The sequence below is a fragment of the Chenopodium quinoa genome, unplaced genomic scaffold, assembly GCF_001683475.1.
Source record: "Chenopodium quinoa cultivar QQ74 unplaced genomic scaffold, ASM168347v1, whole genome shotgun sequence".
NCBI classification, from domain to species: Eukaryota; Viridiplantae; Streptophyta; class Magnoliopsida; order Caryophyllales; family Amaranthaceae; genus Chenopodium; species Chenopodium quinoa.
The window spans coordinates 2,103,114-2,130,856 of record NW_018745281.1 but is presented as its reverse complement, the minus strand read 5'-3'; the positions used below and the strand labels follow the sequence as shown (position 1 = coordinate 2,130,856).

At 33.0% G+C, this 27,743-nt stretch overlaps 2 protein-coding genes across 4 annotated transcripts; both read right to left on the bottom strand.

The window, feature by feature from the left end:
- Positions 1-11,513: 11,513 nt before the first annotated feature.
- Positions 11,514-18,976, bottom strand: LOC110711528 (cingulin-like protein 1). Of its 3 annotated transcripts, none has more exons than XM_021889938.1 (6): positions 18,549-18,976; positions 16,692-17,146; positions 14,587-16,204; positions 14,219-14,425; positions 13,554-13,819; positions 11,514-11,821 (listed from the first exon to the last, which is right to left on the bottom strand). In XM_021889938.1, the coding sequence occupies exons 2-6, from the start codon at positions 17,045-17,047 to the stop codon at positions 11,776-11,778; spliced, it is 2,493 nt and encodes an 830-aa protein (XP_021745630.1). In that variant the 5' UTR covers positions 17,048-17,146; positions 18,549-18,976; the 3' UTR covers positions 11,514-11,775. The 3 variants fall into 3 exon arrangements, with proteins under 3 accessions (XP_021745630.1, XP_021745629.1, XP_021745628.1); XM_021889937.1 differs by lacking the exon at positions 11,514-11,821 and adding an exon at positions 18,205-18,284 and having other exon boundaries at positions 13,146-13,819; XM_021889936.1 differs by lacking the exon at positions 11,514-11,821 and having other exon boundaries at positions 13,146-13,819.
- Positions 18,977-20,885: 1,909 nt separating this feature from the next.
- LOC110711699 (14 kDa zinc-binding protein-like) lies at positions 20,886-27,305 on the bottom strand. Its single transcript, XM_021890115.1, has 6 exons — positions 27,163-27,305; positions 26,667-26,914; positions 25,645-25,702; positions 24,482-24,571; positions 21,247-21,364; positions 20,886-21,161 (listed from the first exon to the last, which is right to left on the bottom strand). Exons 2-6 carry the CDS (start codon positions 26,906-26,908, stop codon positions 21,094-21,096), a joined length of 576 nt encoding a protein of 191 aa, XP_021745807.1. The 5' UTR covers positions 26,909-26,914; positions 27,163-27,305; the 3' UTR covers positions 20,886-21,093.
- Positions 27,306-27,743: the final 438 nt, after the last annotated feature.

The window sequence follows — 27,743 nt, the reverse complement described above, 5'->3', positions numbered from 1 at the left end:
ATAATAAAAATAAAATATGTATTGAAGGGGTTTTTTTTAAAAAAAAAAAAATACTTCCTCCGTTCTCTTTTAGTTGCAACTAGCTTAAGTTCTGTGTCACACACGGTTTTACTAAATTTTACAGCAATTATGTTCTTTATTTTAACAATAATTAACTAAAATATTATATTTTTACATGAAGCAAAATAACTTGAATTTTAATTTATACTCATAATAAATCCGCCAAAGTCATTAAATTGATGTATAAGACTTTATAAATATAAAAGTGAAAGAAATTTATGAACTATAAGTTATACTATACCATGTAAGAAAAGAGAAGAATTTAGATAAGTACCCGTACAATACTACAATATGCTCATATATGGATATATCCTTTGTTCCCAATTTATTATACACTTTGATCAACACACATTTTATGCGAGTTTATTTATTTTATTTTACTTTGATCAACACAACATTTTATACAAAGTATATGATTTTTAAAAAAAAAAATGAATAGCATTCATTTATTTTTTAATATATAGGTTATTTAAAACATAATACTTTACTTGATCATATTTGAAGTAGGGGAGGAAAATTTGAATTCCTGTCCAATTACATACTTTTGATTGCTTACTTAAAATTATGTATTATATTTTGTATATTATAAATTTCAGTTGAAAACAAAATTGGTGGTAAGTTTTTGCACAAAATCTTGACACATGATATTCTTAATATGCTCAAAGGCAAATAACGGATTATTCAAACCGACAAGATCAAACATGGAAGTACTTTAATTTAATATATTCTCTTTGTAATAAAGAAGCTAGTAAGGCTCGTAGTTTGTAATACCTTTACATTTATTTAAACCTCTATAAAAAAAAATAAAAAAATAAAAAATAATTAATATGACTTTTAAGAGTAGAAAACCAAAGTATGTACATTTATATTTGTTACTAAAATTATTTTTCTTGTTAACTAATTGAAATAGTCTTTATTGCTAAAAAAATAATAAAGTTGGAGAAAAAAGAATGATAATAAATTGTAATTTTGGATAATAATATATTCTAATATAATACCTTGTAGTTATATGCGAAGGAAAATATTATTATAGGTAATATTGTTAGGAAGATTTGACAAAAAAGGTCAAAATGGGAAATAAAGCAAATGGTGGGAAAAATTTTAATCAGAAAATGACATGTGTCTTTTCTGATTTGCTTTTAGTATATAGTTATTGATGTTTTACAAATTACACTATTCATGCTCCTTCATTTGACCACCTTTATCAATTTATATGTTAATAAACATCATATAATCATGTGGGGTCTTGTTAGAATCGTCTCAATTTAAATTTTCGCAATAGAAAATTTTATAATTTTTACTTATTTACAATTAGAGATATAACAATTTGAAATTGCATGAACGATTTAAAATTGTGCATTAACGATTTAAAATTGTGCATTAACAAGCGTGAATAGCTTACAAGTACATTTATTTACAAAAACTTAGAGATTTAAAAAATAGCAGCTTTGTGCCTATACTACAGGCGTTACACTTACACAACTTGTATTGACACGATAAAAATTACTTTTGCTAATTAAAAGACAAAAAACCACTTTTCAAAAATCAAATTTCAAATAAAAAAAAACCTCGTCTCCTTCCTTAACTCGTCTCTCACTTCTCTTTTCATTATCAATGGCGACAGTCCAAGAATTATTACCCCAATATAACCCATCAAGAAGCTGTCAAAAAACTTTTGCTCGTCGCATGAGCATCACAGCTGATATGTTTGATATTGTTTTGTATCGTCATTTTTCAGATGATCACCGAGCCGAGATACACAGCTCAGATTTACAATCGTTCATCTACCAACTGCGAAGTCGCCTAAAAACCTTTACTTGTTAGATGAGTATCGGCATTAAACTTTATGATACTTTTCTACATCAATTTTTCTATGAAGACCACCAAACTCAAAATCAAGATCAAGAATTCATGACCAACATAAAAATGTAGCATTTTATAGTTTTTTGTGAATGTTCGTGATCTTTCAACCGCCAAAGATTATGTTTTCTGCTACGATGCTTCCAAAAAAAAGTGAAAAATCATTTCGGCATTACTTCTGCACAATAGTTGTAGAAGTTTCTGCCGTCATCAGAGATTGAGTCAATTCAGTTTTATTGAATTTTTCAAATTGGCCGATCACGTGTTTGGGGTCAGAGTTTTCAATGTGGATGAATACAAAGCGTTTTTAAAGAAGAAAATCAATTTGAAGGTTTCCAATCAGTCACTAGTAGAAAAGGCAATTGGGCTTATCCTTAGCCCTTGGGGTTCAAAACCGCTTCCCATTAGGAGTTTTGAACCGCTTGTTATTTGTGTTTTTCTACTACTGAGTTTATATATTTTTTAATTTGGGTCATTAGGATTTAGGGTTTTATTTTAATTAGTTTCAATTAATAGTTTTAAACATATAAATACTCAGCTCTTTTATAATTTATAATTAATAGTTTTAAACTCTTGTACAGGTATTGGATTACATATAAAACGAGTAAGTAAGCAATGAAGTATTATAGGTTATTTTAAAAATTATATGAAATTATTTATAAATTAAAAAATTATATCATGTATTTTTTCCATATTAGTTAACTAGATAAAACCCATGTGATGCATGGTTTGTTTGTATTTTTTAAACCAAATATTAAATTTTGTATTTTTTGTTGTACCTAGTATATTATTTAATCTTTTTATTTTAAAACTAATTTCAAAAGATAATATTTTATATTTAATTAATTTAAACTTTAATATCTTATTCGCTAATTTTGTTTATGTGGCATTTAAAATATTTAATTATAAAATAAATTACAAGTCCATTATTTTATTAGCTTTAACTAAAATAAATGTTAATCCTACATGCTTTCTAAAAATCAAGTAAACTTTACCTTCAATTAGTTTTGAATGAAATTGTTGGACAAATATTCCTTTGTTTGAAGCATGTACATAATCACCCTTCACATGAAAAATAAAATTGTAAGAAAAAATAATATTGTAAGTTACCCAATGAATTTAAAAAATATTATATATTATTCAATGAATTTAAAATGATTAGTATGATTAAATAAAAGAAAATTAAAGGCATACCTTTTCATCAATTAAAACCATCTCTATACTAATCAAACTATTATGTTTTCGAAAGTTCAAAACATCAAAAAGTCTTGATACAAGTACTTTAATTTTTCAATCACTTTTGGAAGAATTTATTTCTCGAATCGACGAAATAGACCTAAGAAAACAATGCAATGAAATTCACCCCTCCCTATTCCATTCAAAAAAAAAAAACAATGCAAAGAAATAAATTTAGTTAATAATATTCCATGCAATAAAGATATAAACATTTTATAATCACAATGTGAAATCCCAAATTGTTTCGTATGAAGTATTGTTTCCTTCTTTGGTGGTTCATGTATTAAATTAATGTTTGCGTATGATAAGAAAAAATCATAAGCTAATGAAATCAAATCATATGTTTTTTAAATTTCAATTTTATCATTTATTAAAATGTATTTTAAACGTAATTTTTAGATAATATTTTTATATATATTTTTTAGTTTTGGGAAAAAGTTGGATAAAAATATTCAACAAATAATTACAAATGCTAAACATAATTTTGGAAAAAAATGTACTTTATATATTGAATATTAAACGTAATTTATTTTATGATGAGATGATAAGAAGAAAATATTGTATTTATTATATTAGAAATAAAATATTATATTTATTATATTAGAAATAAAATATTGTATTTATTTATATAAATTGTGAATTATATTAAATAAGATCCAAAAAATAAAAGCTAAGGAAATTAAATTGTGCCGAGGAGCTAAGGAAATCTTCCTTTCAACTTAAATGTCTTCAAAAAATCTCTGTACTTTATTTTCAATGTCGTCAAAGAGGATTATTTTTAGGAATAATACACTTTAATTATCCCAACTAAGGTTTATTTTTTAATAATCCTAAATATGCCCTGACGCTGCCTTCAATGGTCCCAAAAACCGATTACCTATTGAAAGGGTAATATTTTAATTTTTTTGGTTTTTTAAACGCCACATGTAAGCATATGATTGGCCTAATATATTAAAGTAAATAAAAAAGGAAAAAAAATTAAAAAAAAAAAAAAAACCCATCGCAGCCACCCCCTTCTCCCTTCACCCACCTTGAAACCCTTTGCCAACACCTAAAACCACCTATAACACCCTAGTAATTGTTTCCTTTAAAAAAACCTATTTCGCCCTTTTTAAAATACAAAATTGGAAATTCTAAGACTACATTACCGCCACTGTAATAACGGCTAAGGCAATTATCAAAGACATACAACGGAAGACTCGTTTCAAATTCTTTAAAACATAAAACTAACTTCAAAGTCAAACCAAAGGCAAATCAAAATCAACCTACAACTTAGAACCCTTGTAGGCCCTTTCAAAATCCAATCCAATAATTAAAACAATAGTTTAGTCCAACAAATAAATAAATAATCTTCAAAGCAAATAAAATACATCAGTCTTGTTTGGCAAATGGCTGTTGGCGGTTGGTTGGTTCACTTGGCTTGTTTGACCAGCTAGAATGTTTGGCTGTTATAATGGCTTTTGAAATTGGCTGTTTAAGCTGGCTGTTTATAAAAGTGTGTGGTAAATTAATTTTTAGTTGTTGGCTGTTTATTAGATAATTTGCGGGCCAACAAGCCAAAAGCCAACAAAAAAAAGCTACTCAAAACAACTTTTTCATTTTGGCTTAAAAGCCAGCTTTTTCGCTGACTAAAAAGCCAATTACCAAACACTTTTTTTGGCTGTTTGACCACATAAAAAATCCAAAAGCCACAAGCTAACCAAAAAGCCATTTGCCAAACATGGCCATCATATTCTTATAGAAACTAAACAAGATTCTCTTTTCACTCATACCCCAACATGAATATGCCGTATCATCTGAAAAACTTCTTTTTATTATGTTCCCCATTACTCGCCATAAGAAATGGGTCGTCGTAGGGCCAAGATAAAGACAAGGCCAAACAAACACACAAACACACACAATCAGCAAAGCTGACTACATAAGCATAAACGAAACACACTAACATGCTTACAACCTAGCATCACACAACATACCTTCTTGCACCTGGTTTCAAGCATACAACATAGAACTCATATTGTAAACACTTCAATTGTTCATTTAATTAATTACGCATCAAACGGGTTTCTAACCAAATCCCTGCCCCAAATAAATTGAGGTAAACTATTCCGGGAGCTAACCGGGTAGGCATAAATGTCATTTGTGAGTGACGGACATCTTGTGCATAATCTAATATATATAAATAAAGTAGGCATTTTTTAAAGAGCATTCGGAGCGCCACGTAAGAAATATACTTATTTCGACCAATAAGAAGAAAGATTTGTATTTTATTTTTGAATTAAAAAATTATGTCGCCACCTAGATAAATGTAATGAATTAGATTTGATATATCTAAAATTTTAATGCCACGAAGATTATAATCCACGAATTAAATTATTTTAATGAAAAAAAGTAAAAAAAAAAAGATAAATTTATTAATACAATACTACGAGTATAAGAAATCCAAAAAAAATACACTAAGAAATATTTAAATGATAAACGTTTATAATAAAGTTTGATACCTATCATTATTAGATAAATTTTGATAGTAGTTATGATAAGAAATACAAATTGTTCGTTAATTATAATTAAATTAAAATTTGTGATACCAACCATTATAAATTGACACATCATACGACACAAACAAAATTTCGTATCAATAAAAAACCCCCACCAAGTGAATTTTGTGTTAATTTTTGGTCATCAATGGTCGGGTAATTTTTAGCTTAATTTTTAAAATCCTATGTTTAAATTAGTATTTCTAATTATTAGTTATATTGTATTAATTTGGGATACTCAATGATTATATGTTTATGTTTTATTTACTAAATGTTTTTTTACATGCAAATCTAACACATCATACGACATAAATAAAATTTCGTATCAATACAAAACCCCATCAAGCGAATTTTGTGTTAGTATTTTCGTGTTAGTTTTAGGTCATCAATGTACGGGTAATTTTTAAAATCTTAAGTTTAAATTTATATTTGTAATTATTAGTTACATTGTATTTATTTAGGATACTTAACAATTATTTGTTTATGTAATGACAAACGATTAGATGTTGTATACTTAATATATGGATGGCTTTGGTTATTGTTGGAGATGATGAAATTCCAATGCATAGATTTGATTTTATATCGCAACAATTTTTCATTTATTGGTAAATATATTGATTTATTTTATATAAATGTAAATATTTAATTTATAACAATTTTAGTTTGACTAACATTTCACGGTTCAATTTATCCATTGATGTAATAAGTTGGTTGTGGACGAGGTTGGTGATTCTATCGAAATAAAAGATATAGTAAAACAATGAATAATGATTTAGGATTTAATTTATTAAAAATTTATCATTTCGCATTAAAGATTTTATATAACGGAAAAAATATCATATTTACAATTTATTTATATTTAATAAATTTATTATAAATTATAGTAAAAAAAAATATTAAACTTTTATAATTTTGTCTGAAAAAATATTATGGTAAAATGTGATTTATGATTTTTAAATCAAATAATTAAAAATCTTAGATGAAAAAGCCGTGCATCGCACGGGCTTCCATCTAATATAATAAATAAAAAAAAGGAAAATACAACACCCTGTACTCCTAGTAGAAGTTATGGTCAAATATAAAGTCACATAACTCCCCCCATATGTTCATACTCAAAGTAGATGCGTTTTGAGAGTTTTGGTGCGTAACCTCTTTCACTTTACGTTAGTTACATTTTAAACTTGCAGATGACTCTCAATCCACAACACAACCAATCAATACAATTCATTCAAGTAATCAAACATTCCAATTCAATTCTTAAATAAGTAGTGATCACAAATAATTAATGTTGAACCCTTTTTAAACTACCTCGGTGTTAAAACACCTTAAGCGCATAATGCACCGCAAATCTTATCCCTTGGTGTTTAGAACACCTTAAGTGCACTTAGACACCACAATCTAATATATATATATATATATATATATATATATATATATATATATATATATATATATATATATATATAAAGAGGAGTTTTTTTCCCGAGTTTTTAGAGCGCCGCGTAGGATTTTAATTTTTAAAAATTATTAGATCGCCACGTAGGATTAATACTTTTAGAAAGCTACAATCGAATTATACCACGTAAGATTAGTTTTTTAAAGCACTACGTAGGATTATAATAATAAAAAAAAAAGCCACATAGGATTAAATTTTTAAAACGCTACAATAGGATTATGCCACGTAAGATTAGTTTTTTTACAAAGCTGCGTAGGAATTACCGGACCAACACATAAGATTATTATTTTTAAAAAGTTATCATGAATAAAATTAAATGATTTATATAGGTGATTAATGGAACCAACATTATGATAAATTTTTACAAAAATTACATAAAGATGAGTTTTTTCAAGATATTTTAGAGCGGCAGATAGGAAAATGTTGTATTTTAGCCAATGAAAAAAATATTTGCAATTTATTTTAGATCTAAAATTTTATATTAATTATAAAAATAAAATATGGGCGTTAAACACTGACCGAATAACCCTTCGCCGTCTGAGTAACCCTGATCGATTAATTAACCCTTGACCAACCGGAAAACCCTTAACCAAATAATCCCGGCCACATGGTGTGACCAGTCACATATGAAACTTTGTGAAATAAAATATTATCTATATTAGAAACTCTTATCTAAAAAAAAAAAAATTAATAATTTATTTTATAATAAAAATTTCAAGTAGTAAACAAGTGAATATCCCAAAGTTTATTAGATAAACATATATTTAGTAAAATATTTTGTTTGAAAAAATACAAACAAACCGTACATTGCACGAGTTTCATCTAGTATATTTTAGTGGATTGCTAAACATCGCCCGCAAATCTCCACATAAAGCCCACAAATCTATATTGAATTTACCTTATTGCCCTAAACCTAAAATAAAAAAATCTAACCCATACCCACACTCTAATCACCCGAAAATACGGCAATGTTGAGGCGGCAAGGCAAGGACTTGGCGGCCACAGCGGCGGAGGGAAGGACGGCTCACGGTGGAAGGGTTTTTTTAAAAAAAAAAAATTAAAAAAAAAAAAACCAGAAGAGGTGGGGCGCCTGGCCAGGATGCCCAGCCCCTGGTGGTGGCGTCTGCTCCGGCCGCCGGAACCAGGGGGCTGGCGTCTGACCTGGACGCCTAGCCACGGTTGTGGCGTTTTCCAGAGGCGCCACCGCCGTGGCTGGGCGTCCAGGTCAGACGCCAGCCCCCTGGTCCCGGCGGCCGGAGCAGACGCCACCACCAGGGGCTGGGCGTCCTGGCCAGGCGCCCTACCACTTTTTTTTTTTTTTTTTTTTTTTTGTCTAATATTTTTTTTTTGGAAAATCAGAATTCTTTTGTTAATGTTTAATATTTTTGTTTTATGTGTTAATGTTTTTATTTCTAATGTATATATTTTTTTTTAAATCAGAATTTTTTGTGTTAATGTTTAATTAAAAAAAACAAAAACTTTAAATAAAATTTAAAAAAAATTACAAAAAGTTTAAATAAAATTACAAAAAAAAAAGAAAAATAAATAAATAAAAAAATAACAAATTACAAAAAAAAAAATTACAAAAAGTAGGGGTGGCGTCTGGCCAGGACGCCACAGCCATGGTGGCGGCGTCTGGCCAGGACGCCACAGCCATGGTGGCGGCGTCTGGCCAGGACGCCACAGCCATGGTGGCGGCGTCTAGCCAGGACGCCACAACCATGGTGGCGGCGTCCTGACCAGACGCCACCCCTACTTTTCGTAATTTTTCCCCCGGATTATCTCGCTTTCCGGCGACGATGACGGCTCTTCGGTGTCCCTCGGCGATCCACTCCAGCTCCACATTCTTCGTGAGAGTGAATTACGGTTTCGGTAAAAATTAGAAAAAGGGCAAAAGAGTCAAAGTAAAAATATTTGTGGGCTTTATGTGGTGATTTGCGGGCGACGTTTAGCAAATCCCATATTTTAATCCTGTGTACTAATACGCTTAGTAGCTCAATTCCCATTCTTATAGCATCAATAAAAACTATATGAACCATAATAAAATTCCCTTTTTATATTCCAAACCAAATTAAACATTTAGTTTAATTAAACAAGCCTTCAAACATGCTAATAATAAAAGTGTGGTCCATATAAATAATTCCAAACATCATAAATTCCAATAATAATCCATTTCAAATAAATCATGCCTTATACACCAATCATCAAAACCAATCCAATTCCATAAAACCAATTCAATCCAACAACTCCAACCAATTCTTAGCATGATATTAACTTGAAATTAAATAAATAAATCCTAGCATGCTTTAGTAAATACTGAGTATGCGGACGTACCTAGAATACGATATTAAATTCACCATCACTACACGAAATCACTCATTTGGACGTTTCCAGCAATAAAAACACACTTTAAAACACCTTTAAACCTCTCAAAACATGCTGAAACTTATTTAGATTCACTTAATTTTATTTTCAATTAATGGGTAACCTTAATTTAGCCTCTATATAAAAATTCTAGCAATATTAAACCTTTAAAACTTACTGTAATTTGCTTTTAAAACATCAATTTCAATAATACAAATCAACCATAATTAATTCCCTTCAATAATCATCAGTTTAGAAACCTAGGGTTTAATTAAGGGTTTTTTTCATATAAAATCAAATCTGAAAATTATATATATATCAAACACCATCAAAAACATCATAATTCCATTACATAATACCCAAAATCATATTTCATCAAAGCTTAATTAAAATCAAAACAGGAATTAATTTTTTTTAGCAAACCGCATACGCACACACGAAGGGAGAGGAGGACGAGCTGCTGCCGCCTCCCTGCGGCTGCTGCTGCCGGCGTGTGCTGGCGGCGGCCGATTGTGGTAGTGGCAACCGGCCACTGTGTGTTGGTGGTGTGTGTGGCGTAAAAAGGGGAAGGGGAAAAATAAAGAAAAAGAAATAGGAGGAGAGAGAGTTTACCTTTTGGGTATTATCACCTTAGGCAAAATCTGATTTTTCCTTTTGGGGGTGTAAAACCCTATTCCTGCTCGATTTTCCATATTTACCCTTAATGAATGGTACTCCAACTCAAAGTAGGTGTTCACTCTATTTTTAAATGACTTTAAAATTCCTTATAAATTAAAGGAAAAATTCATGGCAATAATCCGACCTTTAGCACATTCTTTTTTAATAATCTGACCTTTCGATTATTATTTAATAATCCGACCTTTGGGGGTCTTTAATTTTTATTGGTCCCAACCGGTCATGTAACCTGTTATAACAGGTTACATGACACGTGTCGGCCTATGATTGGTCAAAAAAAATAAAATTAAATAGCCAGCCACCAGGGAGCCAGCCCAGCCACCAGCCAGGCCAGCCCCCTGCCGCCAGTACTTGCTCTGGCAGACGCGCCTGCCTACCTCCCCTTCCCTCTCCCCTTGCTCTTGCCCTACCAGCACCGAACAACCCCGCCCCTGCATCTCCCTCACGCACAGCCTGCTCCCTTAATACCACCACAGCAGCCCATTTGGTGGTGTTAGGTGGGGGAATAGGGTTTATGGGGGCCGGAAAACATGGTAAGGGTGGTTTCGGGGCTGCGGTGGTCGGGAAGGGGTTGCGGTGAGGGAAGGTGGAGGTTGGTTGCGGTTTTCACGGGTTAGGGTTCGTTTGGATGGGTGGGGCGACGGTTAAGGGGAGGTCGGAGTAATTGGGGGTGGCTCAGCCGGCGGTGGGTGAGCTAGATGCCGGCTGATTTCTGGGCTGGGGGGGTGCTGCGTGAGGAGGAGGAGGAGAGGGCTGGGGGGTGCTGCGTGAATGGTGGTGGGGAAGGTGGTGGCAGGGCTGTGGGGTGCTGCGTGAATGGTGGCAGGGGTGGTGGCAGGGCTGTGGGTTTTTTTTTTTTTTTTTTATAAATTTTAGACAAATCAAATTGTGACACGTGTCAATTAAACTTAAAAAAAAAAATTACCTCTTCTACCGGTTTCTGGTCAAATGGGACCAATAAAAATTAAAGACCCCCAAAGGTCGGATTATTAATAATAATCGAAAGGTCAAATTATTAAAAAAGAATGTGCTAAAGGTCGGATTATTGCCATGAATTTTTCCTAAATTAAATATGCTCCAAAGTTTCTAAATATAAAAATAAAATATTTCCAAAATCATTTCAATAATTATTTTGGTGGATTTTTATTTAAATACACCTTTTAAAACGTTAAAATATCATAAATAATTCATTTTAAATTATTTAAATATGTTTATAAAATAACACTTTAATGCAAGATTAAGTTGAGATTAGGCAGAATCAATTGAAAGATGTTGATAATCTTGATGATGATTAGATGATCTTCCTCGTCTAAGGATTGATTCTGAGCTTGTTTGGCCTTAATTTTGTGTAATTTTTTTTCTTCATGTATATGCATGATTATTAGTCCACAATTGGTTTTTGTTTTGCTATGTAGTTATAATCGATTTTATAGTGGGTTTTCTTTTTCTTTTTTTTTTTAAAGAATTTTTAGAGTGATTTTTGAGGTAGTTCTTATTATTATGGCATAAAATTGTTACGAGTCATAATTTTCTCAAAATTTTATTTAAATTACTATAAATGTCCCTATGTACCCAATCAATCAATCAAATTTAGAACTCAATCACATGTTCAGTTTCAAAAAGAAGATTGAAAGATTTAGCATTGTTAAGGCAATCTTTCAAGATTGTGATCTGACCGTCCTTAAGGAGCTTGATCTCCGAATTCGTGTGAGGGAACCGGGTGAGCTCCCGCCTGCTATCTTCATGTGTGAAACCTTAAGATAATGGATTATGTTCCGCCGCCATTAGATGAAGTCGAAGATCTTGATCTTCAAGTATTGCTTAGCCTTATCAAAGTCTTGAATAACGTTCAGCAATTATCTTTGCGCGGCATTTGCTTAGAGGTTTGTTTTAATTTCTAGTTTTGCTCCCACATTTCTTTGTTTATATACTCTCTCCGTTTCTTTTTTTATTGTCTTATTTGTGGAATCTTGCACAAGATCCCTCATAAAAGTATTTTACATAAACATAGAATAAATTTGATTCAAATAATGACGTAACGATGTTGATTTTGACCAACTTTGCAGGGATTGATTGCATTCTTTAATGGTAAAGTATGTCATCGTCTTGACGACTCTGACGACGAGGGGACACTCGAGGAAGAACAAGAGTTTTTCAGAGAAACTCTTGACAGTTATTCCTTCATGTTGTCAATATCATCTTAAAAGAATTGTGATTGATCACTACTTTGGGCAGGAGCGGGAAATTAATGTGATCCAGTTTTTGTTGAGACATGCTTTTGTGTTGGAGGAGTTGATCATAAGGAAGGGATATTATCCAACAGCAGATAATATGGCGCTCGAAACTGCTTTGCAGAGTTTACCAAGGGCCTCAGCTACATGTTCAATTCTGTTCAATTTGGTTGCAAGATAACAAGACAGCTTCACAGGCATATTTAATTGCATATCTAATTGCATATCAAATGGCAGAGAGTAGGGATGTCAGTGGGGCGAGTCGAGTAGGAGACCCGCCTCATTTCCGACCTACCTTCATATTAACTTAAATTCCTCATTTAAGACATTTTGTATTAATTTTTTTTTTTATTTTTTTATGTACATTCTACTTTTATTTGTAGAAAATAATTTTTAAGCTTAGATGATTGTGTAGTAAGTGAATCTTCTTTATTACTACATATATATTATTACAGTACTACTGCTATTAATTTGGCATTCCTTGTTTTTATACCCTCGCTTAATACGACTAGATAATTTTCGAGCAGGCTCGATTTTTGAAAGTAATCAAAGAAAATTGAAATATAGAAATTTTTAGCTCGATTTTTGAAAGTAATCAAATGAAATTGAAATATAGAAATCTCTAGAAAATTGCAAAAAAAAAAAATACAAAAATTATGATTCACAAAAGGTGTTGATAATAACATTGAACAAGCCATTAGAGCATGAACACAATAACACATTTCTCCATCGATATTAACTACTATCCTTCCGCTTTTGATTTATATAAAAAATCTTTAAAGAATGTACAAAAAAGAGTTGACACAGCTATTTAGATATTAATCTTTTGTAGTAAGCAGTAATCACACAGCCATACTACAGAAGGTCAATCATATCACCCTACGAAGTACCCACATCCGATTCTCGAACATACATATTTGATCACTTCTTATTCTACGATTTGAATCACTACGAGTCACAAATTACGAAGTGCACAAGGATTGTACTAAACAGGAGGTAGTAAGACCCAAACGCCTTCCAATTAGACTAACAATCAACAAGGCTTGCGCCTGGACTATGAATCAACACCTATGTACTCAAATCAATCAAAGCTAGAACTCATTCACATGTTCAGTTTCAAAAAGAAGGTTGAAAGATTTAGCATTGTTAAGGCTATCTTTCAAGATTGTGATCTGACCATCCTTAAGGAGTGTATCTTCTTCTAGGGCCTCAATCTTCTTCTTAAGTGACTCGATTTCATGGTTAAGCAACATGTTTTTCTCATTGTAACCCTTCACCTCCTGCCACATCAAATCTCTCTCCTGAGTTACTTTTGATAGAACACCTCTAGTACTCGTCACCTCCTCATCATATGACCGTATGTCACCTTGAAGCTGATTTATGGTTCCATCCTTTTGTATCATCTGTTCAAGGAAGCAAAAAGAGTGTGTGAGAGGTTATACATTTGTGTTCATAACATGTACTATATGTCAAATTCACCCAAACCAACCCAACCCCAACCAAAACTGACTTAGAATCTTAAGACCATGAAAATTATTCATAAGATGCAATTCAAATCCAAAAATAATTGTTGTTTTCCTGTCCAGAGACCTTTTACAAGTGCATATATCTTCAAATATCCCAATTGCCCGGCCCAAACCTGGCAAAGGTTAAGTGAAGATAAAACCCGAAAATTAGACTGACCAACCCAAATCCAAATTGGTCTTTTGGTTTTGACACAGGTGTGCTATTTTTTATTCAAAAGATTATCATCAGTAAAAGTGGATCAAACAAAGTAGATATCAGTAAAGATGCCATGCTACCTGAAGCTCAAGATTCTTCATTTTATGATTTACACAAGAAACAGTATCAGCTGCATCTTGGATCTCTCTCTTCAGAACATCATGACTCCTCAGTGCTCTGGCTAGTTCAACCTGCATTTGTTCTACTTCCTTCTCTTTAAAATACAGATTTTCCTTAAGAATGCTAGTCAGTAATCGTTCTGCCTTGAGCTCAGATTTCAAATCATCCTACAAAGTGATAGTACATCAGAACAAGAAATGAAAATCGAGTAATCCTTCCATTCTTAATAATATTTTCATGGAAATTTTTTTAGCAATGTTTGAGCTTTAACATTGACCGTACTTTTTAACTGAATTAAAGCTCGTAAAGTTTGACCATATTCGCTTACCTCAAAAACCTCTCTGTTAGATGTATCAGGTAACTCAGGTTCAGAACTAGCTATGTCAGCTTTATCCTTAAGAACAGAGGCAGTTTTTCGTAGGCTTCTTGTTAGCTGCTCTAAACCCTTTCTGAATTCTTGAACCTTCATACCATATTGAACAAGAGAATGTGATTCAATAGAACCTTCAGAAGTTGTTTTCCTATCGAGAGCCCCATGAAGATTTTCACACATTTGAACACTCTCATTCAGAAGTGATAAGCCTGTGTTTTGCAAGCACTGAACATAAGATTCAAGCTCATGCTCCAGTTTCAGGGCTGAAGATCCACCTACTTTTCCTGTACTTTTTAAACGTTCAAATAAATATATGTTTTCACTCCGAAGAGAGCTTGTTTCGGCAGTACAAGTCTCCAGCTGTCTCCTCAGATCTTGTTCAACTCCTGTCAACCGCAGTTGTTCCATTTGCCATTTATTTGTAAGATTATCTGAATTTAAGCATTGCCTTAATCCATCAATTGTTCTTTCTTGTTCATTACAAGTACCTTGAAGCCTTGAAACTATTTTGGTCAACTCCATATATTCCTCTTCCTTTTCTTTGTATTTTCTGTCCAAAGAGTACTGAACTTCTTCAGAAACTTTTAGCTTATCCTGAATCGCAGATAGTTTATCCAGCAGACTGTCATTTTCTGATCTTGCAATGTCCACTTCAGCTATAAGATTCTTGAGATGAGCCTCCATGCCTGATAGTCTATCAGTGTACTCTTTTTCCTTGTTGCAGAAGCCAGAGATTTTTCTTTGAAGAGAAACGTTCTGCTCTGCTAGCTCCCTTACTCGATCTCTTAATCGATGCTCTTCTGACTGATATTCTCTCAGCTTAATTTCCCAATCATCAGACCTTCTATTCAGCTCCTTCTGCAATCGAGAACTCACTTCATCTTTCTCTCTCTCTAACTTTACTATCGCTGAGTGTGTCTCATCCTTCAACAATGACACTGCTTTTTTATAAGCATTCCTTTCAGCAATTCGGCAGTGCAATTGGTCACAGATTTTGAGCTCCAAGTCCCGTAGAGATTCAACACTGCAATTTCGAAACAAAGTTCTTTCTGCAACCTGCACCCTCTCCTTGACTTCTTCTAGCTTTCTCTGCAATGCTAAATCAGTGAGAACCTCTTTTTCTTCAGGGAACAATTTAGAATTTTGTCCATCCAAATGCTTGTCAAGAATATCGTCCTGTTCTTCATGTTTATTTGGATCACATATTTGTTCTATCCTCAGAAGCCTTTCAACCACGTCCTTAGCAAGCTTCCTCGGAGACTCATGTTGATTTTCAGACCTCAAAGGGTAATTTCTAGGTGCACCATTAGAAAGGAAAAACAAGTTACTTCCTTCAGAGCTTTTAGGATAATGATCACTGATTCCATGCTTCATTTCTTGATGATGCTCACCATCTATATAGAGGTCCAACACTTTGCCTGGCATTGAAGTTGAACCTAAGGAGCTCCGAGGTGAGCTTGAATTGGATGGGCAGGAGCAAGAGCGGTCACGTAGGACTTCTGTACGAGGTATTTGAACAGTAGCTACATTAAATTTTTCAGACCTTGAATTGTCATTTTTGAATTGATGATCACTGCAAAGTTAGATTAAGAGAAAAATCAGAGGAAAAAGTTATAAAGAGTTCTGACAGTGTTGATCTGACTCAGTTTCATAGCCTATTTATGGGTCCAATGAAAAAATCGGCATGCACTACATCATAAGTAATTGCTTAGTTAACAAATGAGCATTTTGGAAAAATGTGCATAATCATTTGACTAAGTTTTATGAAATAGAACGAGATGCTTATTGAATGATAGTATAAAGAAACTTATTTTTCATTTCCAAGATAATAGTTACCAAAAGAGCAGGGTTAGTTTGTTTGCTCAGCCCTAGATCAAAGCTACAGATTGTCATTAGCTATCTCATATTGTAGAATAAAAAAAATTCACTATACAAAAAGCATCTTGGAATTCCATTGATAAGCAAGGGGAGAATTGCTTACTTGATGCATAAACTACTAAGAAATCTTAGCAAAATTCTGGAATCCTATTCAATAAATTTCAGTAGACAAAGGAATTTACCAATCAGAACAATCACATCTCCTGTGGCTCAATGGAATATTTTTCCAATCTCTTAATCCCGTAAGATCTTGTTCACAAAAACTGCCGCCGTTGTCTGCTGTTGTTGACATCTGAAAACTCCGACTCCTACTCAGCACTAGGCTCCTAGTCCGTGATAAGGTCTTTTTCTCAGTAACTTTTCCCTCACAAACAGGAATGTTGTGCTCAGGCTTTTGAAACTTATTCTCCACACTTCCCAAACCCTCTGTCTTCCATCGCTTTTGTGGAGACTGTTTCTTATCTCTTGTAGCTGGAGACTTCGGAAGCTGTTCACCTCCATGTGATGAGATAGATTTTGGAAAGAAATATTTTTTCATCCTTGATTTTAAAGAAGCACCATATGACAAAAAATTCAATGATTCAAAGTTTAGGCTTTCTTTCCGGCTGGGCTAATTAAGCTTGTAAGATGGATTTACCTACAAAAATCGATGAAGGTGTGTGTGAAGATAGAAACACGGTATTAAGGATATAATTTCTCCACTGAAGTGTAAGAGGAGTACAACAATATGTGGAATAAGCTTATACACAATCCACACTACAGCGCAAACATTGTCAGGGTTTGGTTGATTCTTGAGCGCAAAAACTAAGCTAGGAGCCAATAGATTATCATATACTACCAAACAATAATAACTATATGTTTGTGACAATAGCATATTAAGCGTTAACAGAAAGCTAATACAGAAGCCTACTGTTTAAAATACAACAATTTCAATCTGCAAAGAATCATAAGTTCTAAATCAGTAGCATAATCTATTCACTACACGCCTACCTGATTGATGAATAAACCATTGGATGTTATGAAGACAACGAGAGAAATTAAACATCGACCTCCAAAAACAAGAAACTAATCAAGGAAATACAAACACCTAACATAATATGAATCACTAACAAAGTCTTAATATCCACTTTCCTCCATGCTATCACACACCCTAACAAACTAAAAATATTGACAAATTATACATTCACCACCAACACAAATGTATTACTCAGACTCATCATTTCAACCCAACATACACATTTAATATATGAGAACACACCAACAGGCACTAATACAGACAAACCCATGTCCTTGTACAGCTGCATGTTAACCAATAAAGTTGTAGTCAAAATACAGGAGAAAATGACAATTGTTCCTTTTTTTTTTAAGCAATTTTAGTACTAGAAGTATTTCATCTCATAAACTACATTATTACTAGCAAACTGCAAGATTTATCAAGCCTCCACTTAAAAATTAACTATTAGACTCAGAACAGGAATTCATTACACCACAGACTAAATTCCTGCAGTAACCCCATAAGTCAAACTTGCAAATTGCAATACAATACGTTCGGATAAAATAAGTTCAAATGAGATAAGTTCAGACAAAATAAGTCGAACAGTGTTACAATTCACAAAACCAAATTTTTGCTTCATAATAGTATGAAAAAATTTCATGTAGCAAGATAATTCAAAGAAGCATTATAGTATTACTTACCCACAAATTTATGATCAACCCTTCACCAAACACCATAGGATTTCACCAAAAAAATCCAGATAAATGACCAAGTAACAGTTCTGGTGGCAGAAAAAACCCTACTTTAAACCAAAACTGAGATTCCTTCAATCAAAATCCAAAAATTCTATGAAAATGACAAATACCCATCTCAGAAAAGCGTAAGAAAAACCCAAAATTTTGGAAACGTAGTAAGAAATTTCAACTGAATTTAATGCAAGAAAACCCCACATTCTCCAAACTTTTACCCAAAAAAATAAAGAACTAAAGATTACTCCCAGAAATTCTAGTATAAAGTGGTTGCAAATTACTAGAAATAAAAATACCTGAAAATTGCAGCAAATTAAGAACAAAGTAAGATGATGATTGATGATGATGACAGCCTGACTGTTGACAATATCTCTTGGGATTGAAGCAGATGAATTTCGATGAAAAAGTATGTCATCAGACTATTTTTTGTGAATTTGAAAGTGGGTTTAACATTGGTTTTTGAACCAAAAAACAGGGTAATTAGTGAAAGATTAAAGAGAAAAGATTAGTACTTAATTGTACTCAATTAAGTAAAATTGGGGATTATTTGTTGAGAGATTTCAAGAGGCGGCTTGTGTTGTTTTTCAAATTTTTTATTGTTTTTGTTTGAGAGTTGAGAGCGTCTGTTAGACTGTTACCCCTTAAATTAGGTATTTCAATTTATTTTTTTTCAACTTTTGAATTTCATACATTAATCTCATTAAGTATTTGTACTATAATATACGGATTTTTTTTTTTTTTTTTTTTTTTTTTGCAATGTTGGTAGTTATTGCAATGAAAAAACTTACTTAACTCGCTTTAAATATTGCCCCCTAAGAAAATTTAGTAATTTCCTCATTTTGTTAATCAAAATGAATACTTCCTCAATTTAGAATTAATTGTCAAGTTGCTAGTGACACACCGTTACAAAATTCAACTAAAACATACTCGTTTGATAAAAAATTATGACGATTCAATTCAGATAATACAACTCGTTTGATAATAACTCTGAAGAAATGTAATCAACTTTCGCCAACTCCACGTAGCTTTACTACTCACAGGAAACAACCGTTACAAGATGGAAGATGGCCTTTAGGTACATACAATGATACAAGTTAACAAGAACCTATAATCATGGATAGTTGTTTTTATGCCCTTTGCTTTTCTTCCCTTTTTTTTTTCTATCTTTGGAGAGAGCGTCCAAAAGTGTCAAAAGCTGAAGGAAAATGATGAAACATGTAGGACATTAACCCATAAAAAAGTCTTCAAAACTGTTTATTTTCCCCTGGAAAATTCTACTCAATTACTTCTTTTTTACTAAAATTAATACATTTTGTACCCTTAATTCTGGGAGCTATCATTCATGCTATAATTACTTGAATTTTTAATTAGTGTTAGTACATAGTTTCTTTTATTAGGATAAGATGTGTCGATGTTGTATTCCCGTGGTTAAGTAATGATAGAATTGAATCTATTGATGCACCTCTATTTCACTCCGACGCACCAAGATAATAGACCTTTTTATGGACAACAATTTTTTTTATTTTTTTTACTTTTAGATAGATTAAGACATGGTCTTACGAGAAGATGTTTCTAATCTACTCCATGTATCTTATTTTTTCTTAAAAAAAAAAAAAGTAAAGCTATGCTAGATTAGTAACAATATTATCCCTGAAAAGGCAGGGATTATATTTATATAGCCTCACCAAGTATTCTATGAATATTAGCTTTCTAGTAAAGATTGATCCGTAGACCATGGACGATCTTAATAACAAGTCCTATTAAGACGTAAAACCATTTATCACCCGGACTTCTCATAATAGACTATCGATCAATACTAGGGAGCGTTACAATATAGACAACATATAAGCGGTCAAATTCACATCTATGTAGCAAGATAATTTTGTTATTTTTTGTATAGATTAGTATAGAAGAATCTGTATACTTTGTTAAAGATGGAATTCCAGCTTACATGTTACATCAACCTTTAAGATTTTCACATTTTGGCAACTTTTTTCCTTTATCCATTGAGGTGGATGCAACTATAGTAAGCACTAGTGACAGTAACTATTCATGCTATTGCCATAATCTCTCTTTATCACTCAAATGACCCTCTTCTCATTACACATAAATTTCATTCGGAGTTGTACCTTAAAAAAAATTGTACAAGGGTTCTCAATTTTCCTGAAGTCGCGAAATATGAACTAAAAAAACCTGAAGTCGTGAAGACTTAGAAGAGCACATCCATTATCCGAAAAGCTCACCAACTTAAGCAAAGGGGGTCTGTCCACCCCGAAAACAGGTGGATGATGTCTAAAAGTTAGAACAAGGCAAACCCAGAAATTAATGATGTATGAACCCACACAAAACAAGCTTGCGGCTAGCAATCAGTTAAAACGACACTAACCTTTAAAACAAAACCCCACTGGCCACTATTGCACAACCTACGCTTTTACTCTGCTATAGTTAACCTGAATAGCATGTAGCAAACTACACGCTCCACCGGAATTTAGTTGTCACACTAGTAGTGTATATGCTAATTCTATTCAGAAAAATACTAAACAATCCGACCTGGAAATGTTCTGATCAACAGACGGATTCAATAGGTCAGCCCCAGCTAATTCAATCTCTTTCGTTACCAGGGACACCAACTCATATGCCAATATGCCATAACTTTCTATTTCATTGTCAAGTACATTTAACAGTATTGTATATAGTCAAGTACAATTAACAATAATGCTGTTATTCTAGGTTCTAGTTTACAATAAACTTTGTACTGCCGTAACTGGGAAAATACAACATTTCACCAATTTTTATCAAGAAAAATACAAGCAAAGGCCCTAATAACCAACATAATTTCACTCAGCCAGCAGGCCACTCCATTTGGCGTCCCCCGAGAAGGTGCACATGAATGTGATAAACAGATTGACCTAACGAAGGACATCAGTTTAAAAAGTTAGGGCAAAGAAAATAAATTGCAAAAATAGCTATTCAGTTTAGATCCAAATTGCTTACATCCTTTTGGTCCATCATTAATGACAATCCTGAAGCCCTCTTCAAGGCCTTCCTGTTTAGCAATAACCTTTGCAGTGTAAAGTAGGCGGCCAAGAATATCAAAGTGCCTCTCTTCTGCCTGCAGTTTGGGAAGAAAGCCATTACCACATTGATCCAAGTTCAGCACTATTACATTAACGATCAAGGTATATGGCTGGTTCTTAAATCAGCAAGTACCTAAAAGGCAAAATGGTTCTGACTCTAGTCTAGCTATGGACTTCTCAACTCTACCAACAAGGGTGAGATCTTTGACAAAAGAGCAAGGGTTTAAATTTGAAGCATTATGAATCGATTGACAAGTCCAACAACCCCTTAATTTTGGGAAGCAATTGCGTCTCCAAGCAAAGAAACTGATATAGGAGAAAAGGGGGGCTCAATCATTCTACTTCTCGGCCAATCCACTAACTAAACCAAACTGCAGCACCGAAATTTTTAAAACTGTTTCTAACTACTATTTACACTCAGCAGTAACTCATGAATAAAGTATTCTTAGTTTCATTTTTGCCTACTCTTTCCTTCTTATCAAATAAATAGGAAAAGGCAGGCTTGACCCCTTCTTAAGATAACAATGTCAAAGCCTTGATCCACACAGGATGGGACTGGCAAGCATGAAGCCAATATATAATCTCTGGTGGTTGTCAACATAGACCATCTTCCTCCATTCACTTCTATAAGGTGTTGTTGACTTGTTGCTCCTAAAAACCCAATCTCTTTTTATCATCCTTAACCTTCCTCATCCAAGTCATCTTTGGCCTCCACAGCTTCTTTGTAAATCCCCATAATCCCAATTCTCTTCTTTCCTTACCAGTGCTTCATCTAGCCGACTACTCACATGCTCAAACCAACGTTATCGAATATCGACTCTCCCTCCTCAATATCTTTAACTCATAAACTCATCCAATTAACTCATCCAATTAGCTTAATTCCAAATAATATCCCTTGAGTTTTCCCACACATACATCTCATCATTAGCTATTCTGTGACACTCATTTTCTTTAATTTAATGGCCATCCTAGCAAACCTCTTCAAGCAAAGAAGGGATTGAGACAAGGCGATCCCATGTCAATTTTTCTGTTTTCCATGAGTATGGAGTTACTGTAGAAAATACTCAAGATGTATGAAACAACTAGATTCAAATTGAAACTGCAATTTCCAACCAAAGTGTGGAAGGCTGGGAAATACACATTTGATGTCTGCAGATAAAGTGAGCAAATTTACACAATGTTTGGATAGAGAGAAATGGAGGGAAGGAAAGAGAAGAAAAAAGGAGGAATGCATCATCCTTTGTTTGGATATCTAATGCAAGGAGTGAAGGCGAAGGAATTGGAACGATTCATTTTCCTTCCCTTTTAATAAACTAAATCCCTCCATTTTTGGAGAGATTTGGAAGGAAAATGGAAGGTGATTAAAGAGGTGGAATCTTAAAGTAGACTTTTTCTTTGAATTAGGGATAAAACTATTACAAAAAAACTTACAAGAAAAGAGAGGTTATAAATCCCTTGGAATCTAAAATAACAATAATCTATTAACTAATACTAAAACAAAACGTTGCTGACATCATCCCTTCTTCAAATTGTACACATGTCACTATAACATAAATTTTTTTCCTGCCAATTTGCTATGATGATGTCATTAGTGTTTTTTTTTTTTTTTACTTTTAACTTTTTTTTATATAATAAACCTTTCATATTCTTTATGACTTTATCCTTTGTCCCTACCAAATCCTTTTTTATTTTAAGGTATATTAATATGCTTACAGTATAAATTACTTACCATGTATAAAAAAAAATTACAGAGTAGAAAACTTTATTTCTCCATATTATAAACAAATCTTACAATTTGTTTTGTTTAAAACCGTGCATCGTACGGGAACTAAACTAGTATGGTTAAAGAAGCAATCAACAAACTTCTTTCAGCCTTAGCTCATTAGAAGGACAAGTTGAGGTAGCTCATTAGAAGGATATTGATGTTTGTCCTAATTCCATTAACTGTTCTTGGTCTTTGAGAAAGAATATTAATTGGAGTCTACATTCAGCAAATTGCAGGCTGGATGAATGCTATGAATAACAGCACTTTCTCTATTGGTAAAATGTATCAGCAATAGTAGGGAGTATTTGAAAAAGATGGCTATGGAAAAAATAAGTCTAGGCCACGAAGTATCTTTGTAGCTTGGCTAGCTAATCAAGACAAGTTATACAGAGCTGTCAGACGGATAAATGAGGTATCAATTGAAATGGTTTTTGTGTATCACAACAATCATCCTGAAAGAATCAAGTACCTGTCCTTTAAAAGTGTTGGCTCTTGGGATTATTTTACTGGTTTTGATGCTGAGTTGAAGACAGCAGTAATATTGAACTGGAAGAAAAGCTCGCAATCAAAGCTGTATATTACATGATATACTGAGTCAATATAGCAGTTATGTCTTCATAATAATACCACAAATTTCAGGGTAAATGCTATAACTTTTGATGTTATTGTGAATGAAATTTTGTTGAAAGTTTCTTGTAGATGCTCAAATGAGCTTAGAGAAGTGATAGTGATGTACGGTGGTTGCTTAGCAGGTTTTGTCTGCCTGCAAGCTTTTGGTTCTGTTGTTCAGGAGGTCTGTATTAAGCATTTTCAGTTCTGCATTATTAATAAATCTCTAACTAATTGCTGAAGAAATGAAAAGAAAAAAAACTCATGCATCTTAAATGATCCTTTTTAAAAGCGCAGTATTCAGATCTATGCGATTACTCTGATATATTAGTAGTCCTATAGAACACTTACACTTTATTCCTAGTTCAAAATCTTGAGGATGAGCTTATAACACTTGATTCAACTTTTGTGCACAATACAATTTAACTTCTATTCAGAGTTTTGCAACAAAATTGGCCTGACTATATAACTAATGCCAATATGATCCAGGGATAACTATGAAAAAATAAATGCATATAATTAGCCATAAACACATGGAACCCCAATATCAAATCCTATAATCAAAAGGAAGCATCAAGTCCCAACTCCCAAGCCCTTAATTCCCAAGCACATCACAAGCAAAATAAAATGTCAAAGCTGTTGGGACACACTAAAAACAGAAATTAACCAGCCAAAAGAACTTTCAGTTAATTGAAATGAAGCATTCATGTAAACACCCAGAAAAGCAAGGATATGAACACAACATTGCAGAAATGCAAAACTATGCTACCATAAGTACCTTAGCGAGTCTGATTAAACCATCCTTAACTTTGGGAATGATCAAAATGTGTACAGGAGCTTGTGGATTGATATCCCGAAAAGCAAGAACCTGGTTCAATCCATTCAAAGTCAGATTAAACAACATAGACCTTCAGAGCCTCAATACAACCCCCCCCCCCCCCCAAAAAAAAAAAAAAGAAAAAAAAAAAAAAAGTAGAGTAGTCCTAACACTCATTACTAACCCCAAAAAATGAACTCCTAAAAATTTATAGTAGAAGACAAACAAGTGTCAAGGTCACAGAATCAGAAATATCACCAGAAATGACAAAGCTCATCACACATGTACATGCCTTCTGAAAAACTCAAAAGAAGGGCATGTAACTGAATTGAACTACAATGAAAGTACACATAAAGAAATAGGAGCCAGAAGTTTCTTTAATATAAGGCCTTGTTTGGTTGGATGTAGGAAGTAGAAATTCCCATGAAATCTCAATTCCTATGAAATTGTAATTCCTAGGAATTTCCAAAATTTGTTTGGTTGGATGTAGGAATTTCCACTTCCCTTGGGAAGTTCCACTTACCTAGGGGGACTAGGTAAGTTAATTCCTCCATTTTGTGGGAAGTCCCAATTCCTACATTATTGTCAACCAAACAAGCATGCATAATTCATTTCCTAAGAAATCAAAATTCCAATGAATTTGACAAACAAGGCCTAATTATAATCATGATTCAGAAACCAAATTTCTATTATGAGACAAAATCCCTCCTAAAAACAAAAACAAATAACTAGGCCATTTCTAGCTCAATGAATAAATAATATTATTCAGCATTTCACCCTATGTTTTCCCATGTCCAAATGAAGGCCGAAAGAATTTTCAAGATTTGATGAGTAAAACCTAATTAAATGGTAGTAGAGGACGAACACAGGGACAAAAGCATTTCAAAAAGTGAATTAATAAAGGAATACAAATCAGATGGGTATATCTGCACCTTTAACAATTAAAACAAACAATTAGCTGAAGGACCTGAGATAACTTTTGACAGGATGTGTAACACATTGTGACTGACTAGACAACCAACAAGCAAATTGTCCCATAATTTCATTGATTCTAACCTATGATAATATTGCACAGGTAGCTAAGAGAAACACGTATGGATGATAAAAGTCAGTAGCAATCAAACCTTCTCATCCTCATAAACCACATTTGCTGGAATTTCCTTGTTAATAATCTTGTCAAATCTGCACAGGGACAAAAAGCAGTAAGCCTTAGGTAAACCAAAACAAACCAACATATAATTAAAGGATCTTAATTATAAATTGCATCCAAGTGGCAAGAATGCAAAAGACATCATGCTCCAATTCTCACGTAAATGAAAATTGAAACGCTCTGCCTTCCAGATAATCCCACTTAACAGAAAGGAACTTTAGCGAATCACATGCCTCCATTTTCTATAAAACACAACAAAACATTCATTCAAGCCTTCAATGAATCATACAAAATTTAAAGCATAGAATATCCAGGCTCAGCAACCCAATCAATGAAAATAGAATAACAGATTACACTAGCCAAATGCCGCCTAAACAACTTTTTACCCAAACCATCCACAGAGAAGGTGCAAGCCGTGCAACTCCAAAATTTATCCAAACTCTTGTTTGAAATGATATGCTGGTTAACTAAAGCTTTCCCACTAGCACATTTCCTATTGTCTATTCTCATTCTTCCTTCTTCTACACCTTAAAAATTGGTATGTATTCAATAAACCAGCAACTGACATTGGTCATCAAACATGCATGTTAATCATCACCAAGGAACCTGTCGGTTCCCAAGCTATATTCGCATATCAATATATCATAACTACTTAAATTCGAGCACATAATTGCCTTTTATATGTCCCATAAACCACAAAAGACCTTACTGATTTTATGCTTGTCCATCATTAATGTCAACTCATAGTCACATCTCCAAGCTTGTGCCAATACAACCCCATATATCTATTGTGAGTGTGAACTAACTTAGTTAATTAAAGTTTCGGGAGAATCGAAACCAAGACCTAGGATCAAATCCTGACTACAGGAAATTATTTATTTGCAGCTCCAATTCCTTTTGCAGCTCCAATTCACTGATATCAACACCTCATTTATTTATTTTCAAGCACAGATTATCACCAACTCAAGGAAAGACAGAAAAATAGAGAGCTCTTACATAGTAGGAGAATCAGTGGGAGTGGAAGCAGCAGCCAAAGCAGCCTCCTTTTCTGAACTAACTGAAGGGTTTGATGATGAAGTTGATTGTGAAGCTATCCGAGTTAGACTCGGACCTTGACCACTCACTAACCGAGTCAAACTCGGTACAACCCGGTTCAATTTGGCCCCAAAATGACTGGAGAATAACCGGGTTCTAATGGGATTTCGACATAATCGCATTGGAGATAGAATTGCTGACATTGTTTTCTGAATAATCAACAACCCAATTAATTTCATGACATAAAAATGTGAAAAATTGAATTTTTGCGAAAATAAAAAAATATCCAATTCGTGATTACATTATTTCATTAAACTGAGCTAAATTGAACATGTTTTTTTTCCTGAATTGACAGAATCATGAATTGATTTTACAGCAATTTCAGTATGAGATTATAGTAAGCAAAAACGAAGTTAAGAAACTAATAGCGTTAGTTTTGACAGGAATAATGGTGTACCTGAAAAACGTTCGGTGAAGAACAGACGATGAGTTGAGAGAGGCCAATGATAGAAAACAGTAGACCGTGGAGATTGAAGGGGTGTCACTGGTTCATACGCACCAAGACCATTTAGCTCAAACATGTGAATTTTCTAACTTTAACTCAGTTTATAGTATTTCACATATTAAGTGAACAGAATAGGCGTTAGGCACAACATTAACCATTAATATAACTTAAATTAATATAGTACTAAAAATACTATAGAGTACTCATACATTGATACTCGATATTTTGAAACACATTCAATAAGATTTTACATTGATTAATGTTTTTATAGATATTGATAAAATATTGTCGCAAAATCAATTTTATTTTGAGTTCTTATTCACAATATAGAATTAATGTGAATTTTTACAAAACAAGTGAAGTGTATAATTAAAATTATAAATTTTTTATATTGACGAATTTTCACATGTAATGTAATAGGTTATCCGTTGAAAATTAACTTAAATTATCCAATCCATGCACTTACTGACTTTTCAATGCCAAAGGTAGGACTGTGGGGGAGTAGCATCCCACAAGTACCTCATGGCCTAGAT

What these genes read in the sequence shown, in the direction of transcription:
- LOC110711699 (XM_021890115.1), bottom strand. Translation starts at nt 26,908, where the DNA reads ATGTCAGCAATTCTATCTCCAATGCGATTATGTCGAAATCCCATTAGA. An exon ending in TGGTTTATGAGGATGAGAAG is followed by an intron (nt 24,572 to 25,644) that starts GTTTGATTGCTA and finishes GGATTGAACCAG; the next exon opens with GTTCTTGCTTTTCGGGATAT. An exon ending in GTTTAATCAGACTCGCTAAG is followed by an intron (nt 21,365 to 24,481) that starts GTACTTATGGTA and finishes CCCAAACTGCAG; the next exon opens with GCAGAAGAGAGGCACTTTGA.
- LOC110711528 (XM_021889938.1), bottom strand. Translation starts at nt 17,047, where the DNA reads ATGAAAAAATATTTCTTTCCAAAATCTATCTCATCACATGGAGGTGAA. An exon ending in CTAACAGAGAGGTTTTTGAG is followed by an intron (nt 14,426 to 14,586) that starts GTAAGCGAATAT and finishes ATCACTTTGTAG; the next exon opens with GATGATTTGAAATCTGAGCT. An exon ending in GATAGCCTTAACAATGCTAA is followed by an intron (nt 11,822 to 13,553) that starts ATCTTTCAACCT and finishes TAACAATGCTAA; the next exon opens with ATCTTTCAATCTTCTTTTTG.